A 21,685-nucleotide genomic window follows, 5' to 3' on the forward strand; every position below is an offset into this window, starting at 1 on the left:
TCCACCTTAAGGTGCCCACCCCAGATATTCTGACACAGGCCAATCGCCCCCCTCTCCAGTCACCTGATTCTGATACTGCCATTTTGCGCGGAGCGTCCGACTGTTAACTATAGGAAATTGGAATTGTTGCTTCATCAAAGATGTCATCGACGAGATCCTGAATTTTCACATTTAGGAGCACTGCTGCAACTATCTGACTGGGATAATATCCATTTAATAGTTCATATTGTCAGCAGCGCGTGCATTTACCCTATAACGCGAAAGCGCGCTGAAGGAATTTGGAAAATGATGCTTGGTATCAAATTCCGTGATGCACCTACTTCGCTCATGCAATGAATCAGGGCGAGATTTTCCGCGGCTAGAGATCAATAACGCTCCAATTGAACCGTTTTTGCTCCATTTCCGTTCGCAGTACGCGTCGTTTAAACAGCAATTACATGGTTAACCGGCAACACCGGAGGCTAGCGAGTAACACGGTGTCCTTTTTGCGCGTGCTGAACGGGTAGGCCTATTTAAATCACGATCTGTCATTATATTGTCATCATTTCAGCGCGCGGTGATTGCCGTTATCTGAATGTCAGAGCATCCTCGCCCGTGTCCGGTTCGTATCAGGGTAGCGCTCTCCGCAAGACCGACTAAACAGACGGAGCAGGCTCCCACACACACCCCTGCAGTGAATAGATCTGTTTGAGGGACGATTTATTGAAAATCGTAATATGTCGGGACAGTCCATCACGGACCGGATCGCCGCGGCTCAGCACAGCATGACCGGATCTGCCATCAGCAAAGCCGTGTGCAAGGCCACTACGCACGAAGTCAGCGCGCCCAAGAAGAAGCACCTTGATTGTAGGTTAAAGCAGGGGGGGAAACGCAGCGAAATGTCACCCGTTGTGTTTTGCACTGTGCTTCGGCTTCCATTTAGATGCACTGTTTCCTGGGCGATCATTTGCTGTTATTTTCAACCTAACCTATAATTACAGTAAATTAGCCTATTTCTTGACAGCCATTATAGAGATCATTTCATCAATTCACTGAAGGTCACCGTGGCACGTTCACAGTCCCGTAATGCTGATTAGAATGCGTGATTGACACACTGACCAATTTGCATACGACAGGCACCTCATGACCGTTTGTATTTATTTATTTATTTTTTATTTTTTCGAAATAAATTTAAATCAGTTTGATATTATGCATGCCACATTTGAAATATCACAACCAGATGCTTATTGAACAATTATGCAGAGTCTTATGTAGACAACGTGTAGGCTACTAATCATTTCAAGGCTGATTCCTTACAGGAAACATAGGCTACAATGTCAAGGGCATAGCGTGATGAAGATTAGCTTGCCTACACAATGCAAGGTGCAAATTGCTCGTGACTTAAACCTGTATTAATTTTTTTAAAGCTGTTGTTGCTATTTTTCCATTGTTGACGTACAGTGTTTGCTATCCTAGTGTGAGTCATTGAAGGTGACAGCAGTATCAATGCAGTGATGTTTGTAGCTTATTTTATTGCATCACCTTAATCTGTTTTATCTGAACATATGCTGTTACATTTGTTAAAGTAGACATTTGGTAATTATGGGTTAATGCAAAAAAAATGTCATTGTAGATATTTATAGCCTATTTACAGATATGAGTCACAATGACGGAGATATTTGATTCTGAAATCGAAATACTATTGCTAATCTTGGCATGGTATGGCTGATATTTGTATTAGTGGTCAGTTTTTTTTAAATCCCGCCCACCACTGTGAGGATGCTCCTTCCTTTACAGGTCAAAATGAGCTTTTTTCAGTTCACTAATAATAAATAAGTGTAGTTGATTAATGGAGCAAATTATCAATTAAGCTGTCAGTTAATGAGTCCAGAGCAGATGTCCTTTGGGGGACATAAAGAAAGCAGCCTGCAGATCTAATAAACTGCCAGCCTCCTTCAAAGTAATAAAGGTAGCAGGTGTTCTCTGAATATGTGCTAGCATTCACCGACACAGGTTTTATTATCAGTTAATTAGGGAGAAATCAAGTGTAACTTTTGAGTAAACGCTATGCAAGCAATGTCATGTTAGATAGCAGACCGCCATCACTACGGATTGTTCTATTACGGTGAAACAGCTCATTTCTGGCAGTTTACCTTAATATAATTATGAACCACTGATGTAGACAACAGATAAACAATGTAGGTATGAAATGTCTTTAGAATTAATATAGGCCAAATTTATTGGTTAAATTGTACAAAGATATTGAAAGAAAAAATGTTTTCCTTACATCTACGTGGCCGGAAGTATGTGGACACTTGAGCAAAGCAACCTTGGTTTGCTGTTAACAGTGAGTTAGTCCTCACTAACTTCTCCAATCCTTCTGGGAAGGCTGTACACTAGATGTTGGAACATGAATGCATGGATTTGCTCCCAGAAGAGCATCTCTGAATCGTAGTCAGCTTTCCAATTCATCTGAAAGGTGTTCAAAAGGGTTCAAGTCTGGGCTTTGTGTAGGCTATTAAAAAGACTCACTCATAAATAATTTCTTTATGGACTTGGTACACCCAGGGGCATTGGTACACCTGATTCTACTAAAAACGTTTAAGTAAATTGGATGACATTTTTTATTTTATTTATGCACCTGTTAGTAATGGGTGTAGCTGAAATTGCCAAACTTGTTCCATATGCATAAAATATACACTGCCTGGCCAAAAATAAAGTCGCTTTTTGGATTTGAATAGGCAAATATTTAAGAGTCTATGATTGGCTCATTATTTCATTGATTATTATGTTTCTAGCATGTGAACTGTTGGTGTGTGTAGCTTTTCATTTCTTGAACAGCCATGTAGGAAGACACATCACGGCCATATTCCAGGATGACAATGTCCAGATGTATCAGGCTCAAATTGTAAAAGAAGAAAAGTCCAGACCTTAAATTCATTGAAAGTCTTTGGGATGGGCCGGAGGAGACTTTACAGAGTGCTTGACTCTTGCATTGTCAGTAGAAGATCTTGACCAAAAATTGATGGACCTCTTGATGAAAATAAATGTTGTGATATTATTTCCATCAAGATTTTTGGTCAAGATTTTGTATTGACAATGCAAGAGTCCAGCACTCTGTAAAGTCTCCCTCAGCACATCCCAAACAGCGTTTTTTTGGCCTGGCAGTGTATATATTGTTTATGTTTGTTTTTCTAAAGTTTGGGATCCGTAAGATTTCTTAAATTATCTTATGCTCACCAAGGCTAGATTTATTTGATCAAAAATACAGTAAAAACAAGAACATGTTGAAATATTATGATGTAGAATTTTCAGCATAATTACTCCAGTCTTCAGATTCACACGATCCTTCAGAGATCATTCTAACATGCTGATTTGGTGCTCAAAAAACCTTATTATTATCAATGTTGAAAACAGTTGTAATGCTTAATATTTCTGTGGAAACATGCTAAAAAAAATCAGGATATTTGGTGAATAGAAAGTTCAAAAGAACATTGTATATTTGATATACATATATGTAATATACATATATGATAATATGTAACTTTTGACCAATTTAATGCATTCTTGCTGAATAATAAGTATTAATTTAATTAATAGTAAGTTTTAAATATTAATTTCTTTAAAAAAAAAATCCCCAAACGTTTGAAGTGGTAGTGTATATCATCTAATAAGTAGGCCCAAATACTTATTCAACCACAATGTAATTGTTGTGGATCATGTACAGTCAATTGTTCCCGCTCTGTTTTTGCACAGATCTAATGCACTGCACCAATGAGCTGAACGTGAATATACCTCACTTGGCTGACACATTGTTTGAGAGGACAGCAAATCAAAGCTGGGTGGTGGTCTTTAAAGCTCTCATTACTACACACCACCTTATGATGTACGGCAATGAGGTAAGAGTCCCTGGCTGAATTCTTCTTCTTCTTGTCACTTTCTCAGTGGACCGTAGAGTGTCACAAAATCAATGTAACAGTACTCGCCAGGGCCATTCTCTCAGATTTTGAAAGTATTAAATCCTTCGGGTAGTTGTGAAACTTAAAATTTCTAGTTTTTATATTCTTTCTGAAGGCATTTATTGTTATTATTCTACTCAGTTTGTTTTATTGATCCCCCTTCACTTGCTTGTCTGTATCTTACATTTCATCATCCAGAGGTTTATCCAGTACCTTGCATCAAGAAGCACACTCTTTAACTTGAATAACTTCGTAGATAAAGGCGCATTACAAGGTATGTTTTGTAATTAATACTTCAATATAAGTGCATTCATGGACCAGATTTAATCTGTATGTCTAAAGCATTGAACGTCTCTTCTAGGCTATGATATGTCCATCTACATTAGACGTTACAGCAGGTATCTGACCGAGAGGGCTCTGTCCTACAGACTCGTTGCAGTTGATTTCACCAAGATGAAAAGAGGGTGAGGGGCAAATATTCCATAATGAGACAAATAAGACAAATGGCGACATTTGAAACGGCAGCCTTTGAAGGTGTACAGTTGTGGTCACTGGTCACACCTTTCATTTTCAACTATGTGTAACCTCACACCATCAATATGTTCTGCGCAGGACCGATGGAGTGATGCGCACTATGAGCATAGAAAAGCTGATGAAGACTCTACCTATCATTCAGAATCAGCTGGACGCTCTTCTGGACTTTGAGGTACAGAATACATACAATATGTTTCAGTTTTCAGATCTAAAATTGAACATTGTGTGGGTATAAAACAAATAGAATGCATGATATTTATCAGGACTTTTGTAGGCAGAATAGTGTAATTATGACCAAAAGCTGGATTACACTACACTACACTTGCGATCTGCCGAATCTCATTGCCGAATTTCTGCCAGTCTAAAGATTTTGTGTGCTCGGAGTTGACAGAATTAACAGAAAGTTGTGTAGTGTGTTCCTGACTTATATAAACATCTGATTACTATCTTCAAGACCTGGGCCCGTATTCATAAAGAATCTTAATGCAAAAAGTAGCTCCTAGTGACAAAATTCTAAAACAATTCTTATAAATGTGGGCGTTTACTCTTAAAATTAAAGAAAAAATCCTAGTAAAGAAAAAAGTAATCCAGAAAGCATCTTAACCCTTAAAAGAGGTCTTAAGGTCAAAATTGTTAGGAGCACGGACGAGGACTTTTAAGAGGCTTAAGAGTTTCTTTAGCAGAGGAGAAAATGGCAGAAAGATGAAGAGGGAGAAGAAATGTGTTGCAGACAATAGATGACAGTGAGTTAATAAGACACTATAGATTAGATCGTGCAGGGAAAATGTTTGTGACCGATTTTATTAGAGACACAATAACATCTCCGACACAGCGCAGGAATGGCGTAGTGCAAGAAATTAAATCACTACTGTACATTAAGATGTTTGGCAGCTGGGAAAATCCATCAATGCAGCAGTGATGATTTGGGTCTGTCACAAACTTCTGTAAGCAGAGTGATCACAAACAATTACAGCACTTTCAGAACCTCTTATTGTGTTTCAGTTCATTTTGTTTACACTGGACATTCCCACCTTGCAGGCTCAAAAAAATGCATTTATGAATATAGCAGGCTTCCGCACAAGCAGGGGGAATAAACCGTAGATAATTTATTATTAACCGCTATAAGCTCCCACGTCTGCTTCTGTGCTGTGACACCCGGTCTGAATTTTCCTTTAAGGATGGCCTTGTGTTCATCCACTAACTGGGCTCACAGTAAACACTGTTCCTCTGTCCAGTTGAGCTTTCTTGTTTTTTTATTCCATGTTTGCTACATTAAAACCAACATTCAAACCGCCACTTAAATAGACTGGAACAATTTTTATCATTTTAATCCAATCAAATACCTTATAGGAAATTAACAGTATGGTAAATAAAAAAAAAGGATTTATATACACATATATAATGTGTGTGTGTGTGTGTATGAGAATGGTCGAATAGGAAAAATTACGCAGGTAATTTCAATGTGAAGGCTTAGAATAGACCCTATACTTAAAATCACTCTTTTTTTCCTTCTTGGACAACCAACCAATCACAGTTTTCAAAAGATTGTGTCATACATAGCAACGGGGTCAGCCCCGCCTCCTCACTAAGATAAAAGTTTTTGTCTTTTCCTTACTCAGATTTGCTCTCAGATCGGTCTCGAATCGCTCTTAAGCTAAGACTCCTACGTAAAAGATTTTAAGCTAAATTAAGAGTTTTCTGAGAGGATTCTTAGAATCTTTATGAATACGGGCCCTGTTCTTTAGTCTGTCTGTCTCACGTCTGCCCTTCCTTTTCTGCAGTTTTCCACGGCTGTAATTTTTCTCATTTTTCCTTACAAATAAAAACACATATGTTCCCAATTGCAGGGCATGTTGTCAAAGTGTCGGGGGCTACAATGTCACAACTGGAATATTGTCACTTAAAGGGATAGTTCACCCAAAAATGAAAATTATGTCAGTATTTACTCACCCGCATGTTGTTCCGACCCCGTAAGACCTTCGTTCATCTTCGGAACACGAATTAAAATATTTTTGATGAAATCTGAGAGCTGGATCCCTCCTCCATAGGCTTCTAAGGGATTGAAACTTGCCAGCCCCGAAAAGTTATTAAAGACATTGTTAAAATAGTCCAAGTGACTACAGTGTCTCAATCTTACGTTTATCAAGCGACGAGAATACTTTTTGTGCGCAAAAACAAACTAAAATAACGACTTTATTTCAACTATTCATTTCCTTCTCTGTGGGCCTCGAGTCAGTTCACTAGTGTAAAAGCGTAGAGCTTCTTTTGTTGAACGTCACACGCATCACACACATGACCAGCGTCGGCCAATAGTGAGCCTACGTGTGACGTAGCTCTACGCAATCACACTACGCTAACTGACTAGAGGCCCACCGAGAAGGAAATCAATAGTTGAAATAAAGTTGTTATTTTTGTTTGTTTTTGCAAACAAGAAGTATTCTCGTCACTTAATAAACTTAAGATTGAGCCACTGTAGTCACTTGGACTATTTTAACGATGTCTTTAATAACTTTTCGGGGAACAAGTTTCAATCCCTTAGAAGCCTATGGAGGAGTGATCCAGCTCTCAGATTTAATCAAAAATATCTTAATTCATGTTCCAAAGATGAACGAAGGTCTTACAGGGTTGGAACAACATAAAGGTGAGTAAATACTGACAGAATTTTCATTTTTGGGTGAACTAACCCTTTAAATAGCCTATTGTAGACGTTTCAGCAATAAAGAATATTGTATAAAATATTTATAGGTCTATATATATTTTAAAAGTGTTTTTTGTTAAGTTAATACTTTTATTCCACAAGGATGCATTAAATTGCTCAAAAGTGACATAAGTCTAAAGACATATAATGTTACAAAAGATATCTATATCATTTAAAGGGGTGGTTGATTATGATTTCACTTTTTTAACTTTAGTTGGTGTGTAATGTCGCTGTTTGAGCATAAACAACAACTGCAAAGTTGCAACGCTCAAAGTTCAAAGCAAAGGAAGATATTTGATTTTAAAGAAATGTCTTTTTAAGGACTACAACAAAGGCTGGTTGGGACTACACAACATTCCCCCGGGGTTAGTGACATCAACAACCCTAAAATTTACATAAACCCCTCCCTCGGGAACGCGATTTATAGATTATCATGACAGAATATTCTAATCAATGACTAGAAGATAACTACACATTAGCTACCTAAATTCATCAACTAACCATTCAGAAATGTCCTGTTACTTTATACATGTTGTCACTTCATCTTGAGTCTCTCCATCATTGTCTGACTCCGGTTTGAACATTCCTGTTTTAAACCTTTGAATTAAAATCCCTGCATTATGTTATATAAATCCCTGAATGTATACCAGTGTGGTTTTACAAAACACAAATTTGTGCAATCAAAATCTTACAGCTACTGAGATACAACCCTTGTAGCCGTTATGGTGCTTCAGATGTGGCTTTTGCATCAACAGCAGGAGGAGTTTGGAAGCTTGAGATTGCTTGATGATTTATAGACGCCTAGTAGGAATGCAGAGAAACAGCAAGCTGGCATTTAAAGGCTCATGTTTTGATTACATTTGTGATTTTGTGCTTCCCTGTAGGCCAGCTCTACTGAACTGACCAATGGGGTGATCAATTGTGCCTTCACGCTGCTCTTCAAGGACTCTATCCGCATCTTTGCTGCTTACAACGAGGGTGTCATTAATCTGCTAGGTAATACATTCACCTCAGAGCTTTGTTTCCATGTAATTTCAGTAATTCAGTAGTTTGCATCCTCATATGAGTGTGCGGCGCAAAAGCCGTTGGTCACAGCAGCTTTTATATATGAATATATTATATGTATTAAAAATATCTTTTGTACTTCAAAGAGAAATGCAACTTGCTAAATTGACTTTTTTCTTCACTTCAAAGAGAAATATTTTAATATGAAGAAGAATCAATGCAAAGAGGCACTGGAAATATACAAGAAGTTTCTTATCAGGATGACCAAGCTCTCAGAGTTTCTCAAGGTGGCAGAGGTAACACATCTCCAGATCTAATCCATGCATGGGATGGTTGGGCTCATCTTATTCAGGCCCTTTTTTGCTAAATGTCCCTCTTGCCTTTTGGTCCAAGAACCTGTATCGGAGGTCCCCCCTCATGCTGCCTGTTCTGGTGCCTGCACTGCATGCCTTAGCAGAAAGTCTCTCTATCTATCTGTCCCTCTCAACAACAGCAAGAACAGAGCTATGACACGATTGCAACGACAGACCTTTAATGTGCAAACGATGAGTTGAACCTTTGTTTTGCAGTTTGGATACGGGCACAGTTGTCAATTTGGCTCCTAGGAACTATTGGATAAACAATTGCATAAATGACAAGATAAGATAAGCCTCAAAGATAAAGCTTTGCTACTGTAGAGACGAATGAATAGCGGGCACCTGATATTTTTGACAACTGTGCCAGTGTGATGGTTGGAATTTAGCTGTTTACTTTTGTCTGTAAAGCCCATTATTTTGATGTGTATGGAGGCATACATTGGGGAAAAATGCTAAGCACATCCTTCTTGAGTTTTTTGTTTGGTTTCTTCTCTTTTTGTTAAATCCTTTATTTTGCTTTCTGGCTGAATAATATGACTCTTCAGGAAAAGGGTGAAGTGCTATCCAAAAACTGACTAAAGTTGACTTTAAGAGCACATTTCTTTCTTTGTATAACAATGTGTGTATGCCATTTGTTTTTCTTGTCTTTTTTCCAAAGTCAACATTAGTTGTGTGTTTCTTTTGGATGTTTCTCACCTAGTCATGTATATATCTCACCATTGACCTACAAGTGTCTTCTCACTCATCATCTACTACACCATCTCCAGAACCTCAATGTCTCTGTGTGTGTGTACATCCAGTCGTCCATTCTCTCTTTTTTGTTTCTCATACACTGCATGGAGTAATGGCTCTTTTTCTTAATTCTTCTTTCTCCCTTCTCCACGTGCCTCGGTTTTCTCTTTTTACCGTTTGGTTTCACGTTTTGTTTTCCGTTCTCCCTCCCTTCCTTTTCTTTTGTGTCACAGCAAGTTGGAATTGATCAGGTTGACATCCCAGATCTCTCACAGGTTAGTGGTGCATTTCATCTCAGTTTCTCTCATGTGGCTTCACCCTGATCTCTCATTCACGCCTCACCCCATAGACCATCATCCCCAGCCCTGATTTCTTTTAATTTCCCCCTCATCTATCAGACTTTTAGGATAGGGGCCTCAAGAAACTTACTCCATACCCGCGCACTCCCAAGGAATCAGATGTGCTGTTTTGCATTTTCTGTTGTCGCCAGAGGTAAATGGGTACCAAAGCTATAGTCTATGTGAATTTTTACAGGTGCTATCTCTGATAGCCGTTGCCTTGTTTATAGCTACATTTGAGCAGTAATGAAAAGTCAGTTAAGGTCTTATTAAAGCTTAGTGCTTGCCCCTCAAGCCACTATTTCTTACTGGCATATACCCATGAGAAATTTGACTGCTTGTACTTCCAAAAGCCACGCTTTCACCGTCTCTGACACTCGCATACGACTGAGCGCAACAGCATTTATCCTCCGCTAATTCACCAACACTGTGGTTGGAAGGAATAATTGTTTGTCCACAAATCTCGTTCCAGTGCTTATCATTGTAAATAACTGTTTAACAATTATAAAATAGTTATTTCAGACTAAATAAAATTTCAGACTTAGTAAAAAATAAAAATAAAGATAGTTCTCACAACGTGCTTATAGTTTGATTGTAATACACAACAACCGTTGCATACAGTTTAATCGCAGAAGTTAAAATATTCAAATCCAGTCCGGAAATTTGGCGTATGTAGCTCCCGTGCAATTTTTCATTGGAAATGAATGACTTCCGGTCTGTCGTTTGTCAGAGACAGCGAAAAGGCGGCTTTTATACGGATTGATATATGGCTAAATGGTGCTTGTGCGATGATCTCTGCCACGCTGTACGTGGCCAGTCTGACGTTGCGGGCCACGGGCTCGCTAAATAAAGACATCTCCCAACCTGGAAGCACTCACCTTTGCCATATATCTCTGTACTGGTAGGGTATTCTGCTTGGATAGCTTCTTGGGTAGAACAGTGAATGTGCACAAATAAAAAAGAATGCCTTAAAACTGGAGCTGGGGACTAAATTCTGCCTGGCACCTCACGAAGTTTTATAGTCGGCAGCGCTGCCAAATATAGACCTGATTTTCCTGCGTCTCTTAACAATTCTGCCAGGGTGCCGGGCATTGACGTCCCCCTTCAGTTTGCCACCATTTGGCATATTTGACATTTTCATTTACATTGGACAGGGACTCCTGAAGGTGTTGGGCTGGCACACTACAAAGTGGTACTTCAACCATGTCAACAAAACATTTTATTGGAAGGAGTGCCTTGTTTACTTAAGCTGAAGCAGTATTCAGAAGGCCTGCGTTCTATTCTCAAGTACTCTATCATTAGCACCATTGATTAGGCTTATTTCATAAGTCCTATTTAAGTGCCTTTTCTTTGCTGTAAGATAGATATTAATCACGGCCTTTTGTATACTCCTGCTCCTGTAGAACCCTTGTCTTAACTTCTCTTCCTTGTTTATCTCTCCTTTAATAGTGTGTTGTTTCGTTGCATATGTTTCAGATTTCTCAGTAGAATGCTCCCGCTATTGTGTCTTCCTTCAAATTACACGTCTGAGAAATCTGCTCTTTTGTTATTCATGAAATTTCCTCCTCTGAATTGGCATGTACACCGGACACAGCTCGTGGCCCAAAGGCAAATGTTGTATAAGAACAGACACACGTGCCTGCGCGCCGAATCCTTTCGGCCGACATTTCGATTCAATTGACGTTGCTCTTTTTTCGGACGAAACTGCAATACAAGCATAAAATACTGGCAGCGTGGTCTGGTCTCATTCAATGTTTGCCTTTCTTTGGTTAACCTGCTTTGGCTTCCAAGTGTTTCGGATTCTATCAAAATGTCAATCCAGACATTGCAATCAGCACTAAAAGCGGCATAGCCATAATTTTACTCCTGATTGATTTCCAAGAAATCCAAGTGGAATCCAAAGATTAGCAGGTGCCGTTGTGGCATTTGATACCTGTGCAGTATGTGTGTTTATATCCTGTGCATGATTAGGACAATCTCCTTGTAGGTCAGTCTGCTTTCCTTTTTTCATAGTATTAATTATCCTCAAGTGATCTCAGTTGACCCCACTGGTCTTAAACGGCCTGTTGGAGAAATTGCATGGGAAACGGATATTGTTTTGCATGTGTAGCTTTTAAGCTTAAGCCCTTTCCACTTGAATTACTTCTGTTGTGTTTCCCCTTTGTTTTCAGAGACTCATAACCACTATTAGGTTCTCTTAGTTACGCAGCCTTTGTGTGTGTGAAGGTATGAGTGTGTGAGAGAAAGAATAAAAGACAGAACAGTAGAATGTACTTGTAGTTGTTTATGTAGGAATTCCTTATTTTACAATTCATAGTTAGAAGTATTTTAGGTGCAAATGTTTGAGTGTGTGTGTTTTGTTTTGATCATTTTTTGCTGCTACTTTTAACCAGTTTATTGTGTTGCCTAAAACCTGTGTTGCCTCATCCCTTCTTGACCTCACCACCAGGCTCCCAACAGTCTCTTAGATGCTCTGGAACAACATCTGGCTTCTCTGGAGGGCAAGAAAATGAAAGAGGCCTCTACTGTCAGCAGGTAATTGAATATGTGCTGGGATTCTGTCTTGAGGTCAATGACAAATACAAATGTCAGGAATGATGAAAAGGAGTATTGAAAATAATATCTAGTTTATATACAACTGCCAACTAAGTTCTTTGAATTGTACTCTTTGTATTCATTTTTTGAATAAAAAATGGGCCTTTTTGTAAAGGCCTGTGCTGATCAGATTTGCAGGGTGGTTCATTATATTTTAAACTTGAGTTTGCGTTTAGAAAAATTACCTGTTTTATGGAAGACATCATGTGTAGTACCCGTACCTAAATTAACAAATCCCACTGAGTTCTCGCACTATAGGCCTATTGCATTGACCGCACAGTTAAGGAAGGTTTTTGAGAGATTGGTATTAAACCATTTAAATTCAGTATTTTGTGGTGCTGAGGATAAATTACAGTTGCTTACAAAACTGGTGTTGGAGTGAATGATGCACTTATTTACCTCTTGGCATAAATCCTTAAGTCATTTAGAGACCCCGGACTGCACAGTTAGAATTACATTCTTTGATTTCTCTAGTGCATTTAACACTATTCAGGCTTCACTACTACGAAGTAAGATGGGAAATGTTGGAGTACATCAGGGTATGGTCAATTAGATAACTGATTATCTCTCTAATATACCACAGTATGTGAGGATGCAGGACTGTGTGTCTCAAATAGTGAAGTGCAGCACTGGAGTCCCTCAAGGAATGGTTTTAGCACCATATTTGTTCACTTTTTATACATCAGATTTTCAGTATAATTCTAAATCTTGTCATCTCCAGAAATTTTCAGATGATTCTGTAATAGTTGGCTGTATAAAGCACCACGATGAGAGTAAATATAGGGAGCTAATAAAGAGTTTTGTGGACTGGTGTGATAAAAACGGTCTCAGGCTAAATGCTAGTAAGACAAAGGAAATAGTGGTTGATTTTAGTAGACTTCCTCAGAAAGCGGTACCAGTAAATTTAAGAGAGTCAGAAGTTGAGATTGTAAAATTATAATACGATGCATGTCTATTAGAAGTGTCCGAGTCGTATTCATTTGTTAAGACGACTGAGATCCTTTGGTGTACGTCAGGTACTACCTAAGACATTCTATGACTCTGAAGTCTCATCTGTGATTTTGTACTCTATCACATGTTGGGGAGGGGGATTGTTTGAAAAGAAGAAGAATAAGTAAAATAAACTCGTAGAGAAGGCAGGCTCTGTCGTGGAGAGTGTGTTACCCACTTTAGAGGAGATAGTGTAGGATAAAATGATTGGGAACCTTTCTCTTATGATTAATCATGACTGTCATCCTCTTAATGAAATATCTCGAGCTTTTGTGAGTACCTACAGCTCAAGATTAATTCATCCACGCTGCTACAAAGAGCGTTTCTAGAAAGTCTTTTTCCCAAACGCAATTAGATTTTAAAATCAGTGTTATATAAGATGATATATACACATGATGGTTGTATATAATCATAATGCTTTGAAAAAAATGATATTTGAGAACAAGACTTGTTGTTGTTGTGTATGTTGTTGTTGTTGTTTATTTATTCATTGTATTTTTGTGCTGCTGTGACATAAATTTCCCCCTGGGGATTAATAAAGTAAATCAAATCGTTATTTTACAGTCCTGTTGCCCATGTACATACTATGTACTTATTACAGTAATTCTGTCATGACAATTCGGTAGCACTTGGTTTTACAGTCCTGTTTCGCATGAACATACTTATTGTAGCAATGACACTAACTAGGTACTAACCCTGAACCTACCCCTAAACCTTAACTTAACCCATGTAGTTACCTTACACTACTCATTACTTTTGTGGTAAGAACACTGTAAGTACATTGAAAGTGCTCGTACTGTAAAGTGAAGTGTTACCGACAATTCTTTGGAGATTGGTATGGTAATAGAGATTGGCATGGTAATGGATATGGCAATGTTAATGCATTTGGTCTTGGCGGAGTAGATATGCTACACTGCTGCCGAGCAAGTACTGAGACTGGCTACTACCAATACATTCACAAATATTGCTGTGAACATGTAAGACTGTAAGCTGCTGCTGCACATGAATCATACATGATTTAACCCCTGTAGCAGACCTATACAGGTGGAGCTGGGGAAGGGGGAGGGTTTCTGAGAGCGCGCTGCATACTGCTACCGGCAACACCCCGGTATATGTTTAAATGTTGAGGCGCAGCTCATTGGACGCTGATGCAACAGCAACCAATCAATTGTACCATGTAGATAATGACGTGATCGCTACCAAATGAGTCAAAGACTGTCTAGAGTTTCATGCCAGAACTAGGTAATTACTATTACTGGGTAACAACTAGATACTAACCCTGAACCTAACCTTAATCACTGTAGTTATCGTAGATTACCCAGTATTTTCTTAGGTAAGTGCACTGTAAGTACATGCAAGTGCACATACTGTAAAATACAGTGCAACCAAAAATGTATACCATTCTCATCCAACATTTTGATTGAATCACTCTAAATGAGTGTTTCTAAACCTTTTCGATTCCATGGTCCCTCATTTTCCACAATATTTAAAAAGTATGTTTCACTCACAATTTCTACTTTTAGCACAACTAGAAAACTGTATATTCATTATAAAAATGCCAGTGAAATTTTATGATTCTATTAATTTACATGACTTTCCCCAGGTCTAGAAATCACACTTTTAAAACTCATTAAAATTAAAATGTAAATAATTGTAAGTCATCTAAAGGCCCCCTTTTTGAAATCCACTGCTTTTAATACAAGTTGTGTGTAAAAAATACACCTTCAATACACTTCAGTTTTCATCTTAATGAATTTATTTTATTTATTAATGTTGAGGTTATCCATTTGACATGAACTAAACTTGCCTTTTCATAAAGATGTCAAAATATCTCATATAAAATAAAAAAATTTACAGACTTTGACAGACTTTACTGCATATAATAAAGATGATGTTACTTGTGCTACTTTTAGTATTCTCTTTATTACAGAAAAAATGTCTCCCAATGAAATCTCGGTCTGTAAGGCCACAAAAACCTAGAAACAAACAAATCTCAAAATCAATTTTTAATCAGAAATTGAAGATATATACAAAGTTCTGTCATGGAACTCTAGATGGTGCAGGCTAATATGTCCTTAACTCAATCTGCTTGCAATCACATCATTCTCTATAGGGCACAGCTGATTGGTTCCTGCTGTGTCGGTAGCCAATGAGCTCGCTGCTCAACCTTTAAATACTTGGTCAGCATTTGCTTTAGCAGTTCTGTAGCGATTCAGGAACCCTCCACCTTCCCCAGCTCCACCTGTATAGATCTGCTATGGGTAACTCATGTATGCTATATTGTACAGCAGTAACATATCTTACTTTCTCACAGCAGCATGTTGTGTATGAATTGGCAGTAACAAGGCCCGTACTTGCTCCGCAACAGCAGCAGCAGCAGTGTAGTAGATTTATTCCGCCAAGACCATATATATATATATATATATATATATGTCTTATCCATTACCATGCCAATCACTCTGAGAGTTGTCATGACAGAAGTTAGAAGTAGACAGAAGTTTTTAGAAAAAAAACTTTTTATTACCTACAATAATCATACAACTTTATTTGAAGTTTCATTCAAAATCCACTTGGCTCAAAAATCAGTTCTGCTCATAATCAATATTGTGATTGTGATAGTGGTTCCTACAGTAAAGTTTTCACAGATCCCACTGAAACTTGACTAAATAGCGCGATTGATTTGTAAGTTTGTGTATCAGCCGCGATTAGACGTTCCAGTGAATCATTCTCTTTTTGCATTCATAGGGAGGTGGAAGGTGACAGACTACAGCCTGCAAAGGTAAGAAATCTTATTTATTTGTCACATAATTTCTCTGTCAAATTGCTAATGAGCGCAGACTTCACAACAGCATGAAACATATTTTCAAACTCCATCCTTTTTGCAAATGTTCATCCAAACAATTACATGTTCACTGAAACTGTCGGCATTAATGTTGTTGGTTTCTGCTCTGCAGGCTGTTCAGCTCAAAGACATTGGCATGCAGACCCCGACAGTATCCCCCAGCGGGCAGTCTGTGGGCAGTGCCAACAGTAGCTGCACCAGCAGCGGTGCCACCGAGCTCCTGTCCAGTCCACCTGATCTAACCATCACAAACGGGTACATGAGGCCATGTTCTGGAGTGTTGTTTCGAGTGTAGTGGCACTTCTACATGTATATGAAATACCATTGCTCTGTATTACTATATATGCATTTATTCACTTAGCAGACGCATTTTTCCAAAGACAAATGAGTTAAAAGTAGTTGCAGGAGTTATTGTGTGCCCGTTACAAGGTTTAATTGTTCATTCCCCATTATCCTGAACAGTGTGCACAACTTCAGCAATGACCATTTTGATCTCCAACACAATTCCAGCACCCCTGCTCAGACAACCACCCTACCGGCCACTAACAACAGCTGGGGAGGTAATTAAACCGGCCCAAAACTGTCCAGTTTACTATTTCTATATTCTGAGTGTCTTAGCATTCTTCTCTGATACAATTTTAATCCTGCTCTTCTTAAATTCTTTATTATATGGCACATTTTCCACTTCTTTGGGACTCAACTGAGTGAGTATTTTCCATATTTTTATAAGAGTTCTTTGACTTTTAAAAGTTTGTAATTTTTGGACCTGTGGCAAAAATACTGGTTTACAAACAGATTCAGAAAAGCAGATAATTCCACCCCAAAAACACCAGGTTTTGAACCAGTTATTTTTAGTGAATCAAAAATATACATTGCCACCAGTGTAGTCCAATTCACTAACAAATGACTCTTATGAACCAGTTCTTTTTAGTGAATCAAAAACGTACAGCCCAACCAGTGTAGTCCAATTCATGAATAAATGATTCTTATGATCCACTTCTTTTTAGTGAATCAAAAACTTACACCCCAACATGTGATTTTTTTTCCACAAACCAGTTCAGTGGAAATTCCGCCCTGCGGCCAATTCTTAAGATTTCATTGGTCATGTCAATCACAGAACTGATTGCCTAGACCAAACACTGATCCCTAAACCTACCCGTCATTGTAACCTTAACCAATAAAATTAGCTGCAGGGCGGGATTTCTGGTGAAGTGGTTTTGGGGAAAAAATCACACCACCCCAACCACCAGTGTAGTCTGATTCACGAATAAATGATCTTATTAAACGGTTCTTTTTAGTGAATCATAAACATATAGTGTGACCTGTGTAGTCCGATTCACGAACAAATGGCTCTTATGAACAAGTTCTTTTTAGTGAATCAAACACATACACCCCAACCAGTGTAGTCCTATTCATGAATAAATTATTCTTATGAACCAGTTCTTTTTAGTGAATCAAAAACTTACAATCCCAGCAGTGCATTGATTTATGGACAAATGACTCTTATCAACCTGTTCTTGTCAGTGAATCAAAAACATACAGCATGACCAGTGTAGTCCGATTCATGATTAAATGACTCTTATCAGCCTGTTCTTATCAGTGAATCAATTCTAAGTAGGAACGACTCTTATGACTTATGTTCTTTTAATGAATAGTTGAAAAAGACGAGTTATCAATTTAAATCAGTCTGAAATACTTCCCTGCATTGGATCAAATCAAATCGAAATCTGTATTAAGAAATTTATACTCAGCCCTTTATATTTGTCTCTGCTTACTGAACTGGAATTTTATCAGCTTTAATATTGAAAAAGAATTGCCTTGTTTTTATCTTCCAGATTGGCTTTCCCGTAGGAGCACTTTTGAAGCCCACCCTCTCCTTGCAGGTCCAAAGTCAAGGCACACAGTTCTACAATGGAGGAAAATTACTTACTAATGATCTGGATTCGTCCTTGGCCAATCTTGTGGGCAGTGAGTCTTTCAGCCGTCTCATTTATTTTGTTTCTATGGCAATTAAACATTAAACTACAGACCGTGATACCTTCTCTCATAATGCATGTTTTATTTGTCATAGATTTACATTTTGGAGGACCCCCAGCCAAAAAGTAAGGCTTTTACCGTGTAAAGCGTATGACATTTTAGGTTTATTGACAAGATTAACAATCATTATTGCAATGTGTACATCTGGTAAGTAAATCTATATCATTCTGACGTATGAATATGTTTTTTTAGGCCAGAAGTTCACTGGACTCATTTGGAGAAAAAAGCATCTGGAGGTTCCCACTGGCAGTCTAAAGCCATGAATGGGACGGCACCCTGGAGCCACACACACCTGGCCCCTGCTCCCATACCGATGCCACAGATGGTATAGAAATTGACTTTTTCAATTTTTCGTATAATATGTTTGAATACAATATGTATGCAATTTCAAATCCAAGAGACATGTACTACATATAACACAAAATAATGTCTGTGTGATTCTCAGTAATGTCTTTGTCTCTCTCTCTTCTGCATGTTTTTGTAATGATACAGAATGGAATGATTTATACTGGCTATGTAAGTCCTGCTTGTACATAAACATGGTCGAATCAACTAAATTCAAAGAACTATCAAAATAAATGAGTTACATATATTTCTGCTGCACATTTAATTCTGACGTTTTTCTGTCTGTCTCAGGCACCAGCTCCGGTTGCATTTCCGATGACAACCCCCCAAGTGCCTGTGTATGGGATGGTACGTGTTTCAGCTTGATAATTTCAGCCATCTTAATTATTTAATTAGGTTTAATATATTTAAATAACTATTTTATAGACTTTTGTTCAGAAGTATGGGGCCAGTAAGGTGTTTTAATGCAGTAAAAAAAAAAAAAATTTAAATATTATAATTTAAACTGTTCCCTATTTTAATTTCAAATCAAATGTAATTTATTTCTGTAATGGCAAAGCTGTATGTTCACATGATCTTTCGGAAATCATTCAAATATGATGATTTGATGCTTAAAGGTGCAGTGTGTAGATTTTAGCGGCATCTAGCGGTTCGGTTATGAGTTGCACTAATGGCTCAGCCCACTGCTCACCCCTCCCTTTCGAAGAAGCTACGGTTGCAGAAACGGGACAAACATATCGTCGTCTGAGACAGCAGAGAATAGCCAGAGTAAGCCAAGAGTGTGTAACATTGTCACTGTTTCTGTACCACAGTCCATTATAAACCAGATGGATAAAGTTTACAAAGCCATAGTCAGGTGAGGATCAAGGGTCTTAATATATAATATAATAATATGATCAGCTGATTGTCTCGCAAACGTAACCAGCACATTTCCCCCCACATAGAAAGCCCATAATACAGCGAGGGAGAAGAACCACATGAAACTATGCAACTATATATTTTTTCTAACAGGGTAGTAAAAGTTTAGCTGGCTAATATGAGCTGTTATGCTGTAGGGCTGTGGCTGAGCTGGTTAAAGGGTAAAGCATTGTTTATACTCGACGCGTCTGCAAAAATGATGTGATTGTAACACTGCGTGCACTTCCGCATCCCCTAGACACCATTTACTACACACAAATTAATAAATAATAATGAATAAAAATATTGGTTTTTTTCTCTGGTTTTGAAAACTCTTCACGATCAACTTAAAATGCTTCCAAGATCGACTTGTCGACCGCGATGGACGGGTTGGTGACTCCTATAACGTTACAGTTTTACGGTCAATAGTACTAATCAGCTGATTGTCAAAGCCATAACACAGCGAGGGAGAAGAACTAAGTTAGATGAACAATCCAACTACATATTTTACACCACTGACAAGGGAAAAGTCTCTACTCACGGTGTTTATGTCTAGCTTCTAGCTTTCTGCGGCTTCTCTTTCAAGGTAGTGACGAAACACGCTCTGTAGCGCTGTTTGTTCGCGTTCTGCTACGGTAGAAACATGACGTAACAATATGTCGACCTTCATGGAAGTGGGTGCCGCGGTTATGTAGATATAAATGTCTCATTCTAAGGTAATAAAAACATAACAGTTCATTGAGTAAGGTCTTTATACACCACTATAGACATAGTTATGGATCTTATATTGCATTTCTGTCAATAGATCCTCATTGCACCTTTAAGAAACATTTCTTATTATGTTGTGGAAAACCTGATAAATTTTTTTCAGGCATAAAATATATACTTGAAGTACTCAAAGATTTTTTTTTTATATTTAAATAATTTAGCGACACATTCACTGATGTCAGTAATGATTAGTAGTAGTTGTTGTAGTATGTTTTAACTCTAATTATAAAATGAAGATACATTACGGTTGTAAATTACAATTATAATATACAATTGTACTGTAAAATAAAAAAATAATACTTGATAAATGATGAAATTCGCTGCATGCTTCACACCAAAACACACAGCGCATCAGACTACAGTTATTTATTGAATTGGAGCCTTTGATTTGATAATCGTGATTATCGTGAAGCCCCCATTTTTTTCTTGTTCATTCAATATAATTATTAGCTATTCATCAACTCATGAACCCCCAGCAGTTTCCTCATGAACCCCCACGTGTGAAACCCTGCTTTGAGGAACAGAACGTTCAAAAGAACAGCATTTCTAAATAGAAAAGTTATAAATGCCTGCCACTTTCAATCAATTTAATGCATCATTGATGAATAAAAGTATTAATTTCTTCCAAACTAAATAATATTAACGACCCGAAAATCTCCACAAGTCCGACACTCATGCTGAACCTTTTCACTGCTCTCTAGATTCCTCCTCCTGTGGGGCAGATGGGGTCAATGCCCTTGATGGCTCCCCAGCCTATGATATATAACCAGCCCATCCTCCGCACCACCAATCCTTTCACCCCAATCCCTGGAGCTCAGGTACTCCCGTCCAAGAGCGTCCTAACTTCTTACATTAAAGGCTGTTCTTCTGTACGTACCTCTGCTTGTGACCTGTGATAATAAGATGCCTTTTTTTCCAGATGCACTTCATGTAGCACTGAGGAGCATGTTGAACTGACACATACGCCCGAGGAAAAACATCAACCAATCCAAAACCAAAAATGGCAAGGCAGACATGAGAAACGGTTCAGATGGCTCAAAGAGACAGAAGATGTTCATGTGGCATTTTACCCCTTAGCCCGTGTATTTGTAACATACTCCCTCCATCCAGCGACATAACAGTCCTCCGTCATTTTACATGTTACCTTTAATTTCTAAGTGTCAAAATTTAGTGTTTTTAGGCAGCCCTCTTTGATGATGTCACTGGCTGATGCAAACGGAATGACAGTGTACAGTGAATTGCAGTGGAATGAAAAGTTGTCATGATGTCAAGCCCCTCCCCTTCCCCCCTGTTTGGAAAAGTGATTGTTGTAATTGTGCACACTTGAATCAATGTTTATAATGTCTAAACCAAGCCAAGGTTTTGTATGCACATTGCCTGAATAGTGTTTCAAATCAACCACTGTCAATGTTGATTGTGCCACAGCGGATGGCATCTCAATTTCTTGAGTCTTGGAGAAATGTGTACAGGTCACTTTTCGTACATTTGTCTTGTCCCCAAACATTTTGGATTTCACCTTAAAAGTTCGATTTGTTTCTACATGACTTGTAATGCCTCATTCAGGTATGGTAAAGGTATGGCTGTTTGGATTAAAGTAAAATACAGCAGAA

The 21,685-nt window shown here is 38.2% G+C and overlaps 1 protein-coding gene across 2 annotated transcripts; it reads left to right on the forward strand.

Moving 5' to 3' along the window:
- Nucleotides 1-65: 65 nt before the first annotated feature.
- On the forward strand, nt 66-21,685 carry LOC143741115 (phosphatidylinositol-binding clathrin assembly protein). Of its 2 annotated transcripts, XM_077233475.1 has the most exons (19): nt 66-846; nt 3,736-3,878; nt 4,137-4,212; nt 4,300-4,402; nt 4,551-4,644; nt 8,055-8,166; nt 8,365-8,471; nt 9,497-9,538; nt 12,051-12,136; nt 15,932-15,965; nt 16,141-16,283; nt 16,491-16,588; nt 17,880-17,996; nt 18,100-18,130; nt 18,258-18,390; nt 18,558-18,581; nt 18,702-18,758; nt 20,777-20,893; nt 20,995-21,685. In XM_077233475.1, the coding sequence occupies exons 1-19, from the start codon at nt 717-719 to the stop codon at nt 21,007-21,009; spliced, it is 1,662 nt and encodes a 553-aa protein (XP_077089590.1). In that variant the 5' UTR covers nt 66-716; the 3' UTR covers nt 21,010-21,685. The 2 variants fall into 2 exon arrangements, with proteins under 2 accessions (XP_077089590.1, XP_077089591.1); XM_077233476.1 differs by lacking the exon at nt 9,497-9,538 and having other exon boundaries at nt 72-846.

This window comes from Siphateles boraxobius, unplaced genomic scaffold, assembly GCF_051911475.1.
Source record: "Siphateles boraxobius isolate OS27281-9 unplaced genomic scaffold, OSU_SipBor_1 18, whole genome shotgun sequence".
Classification (NCBI taxonomy): Eukaryota; Metazoa; Chordata; class Actinopteri; order Cypriniformes; family Leuciscidae; genus Siphateles; species Siphateles boraxobius.

What these genes read in the sequence shown, in the direction of transcription:
- LOC143741115 (XM_077233475.1), top strand. Translation starts at nt 717, where the DNA reads ATGTCGGGACAGTCCATCACGGACCGGATCGCCGCGGCTCAGCACAGC. An exon ending in TTATGATGTACGGCAATGAG is followed by an intron (nt 3,879 to 4,136) that starts GTAAGAGTCCCT and finishes TTCATCATCCAG; the next exon opens with AGGTTTATCCAGTACCTTGC. An exon ending in AGATAAAGGCGCATTACAAG is followed by an intron (nt 4,213 to 4,299) that starts GTATGTTTTGTA and finishes CGTCTCTTCTAG; the next exon opens with GCTATGATATGTCCATCTAC.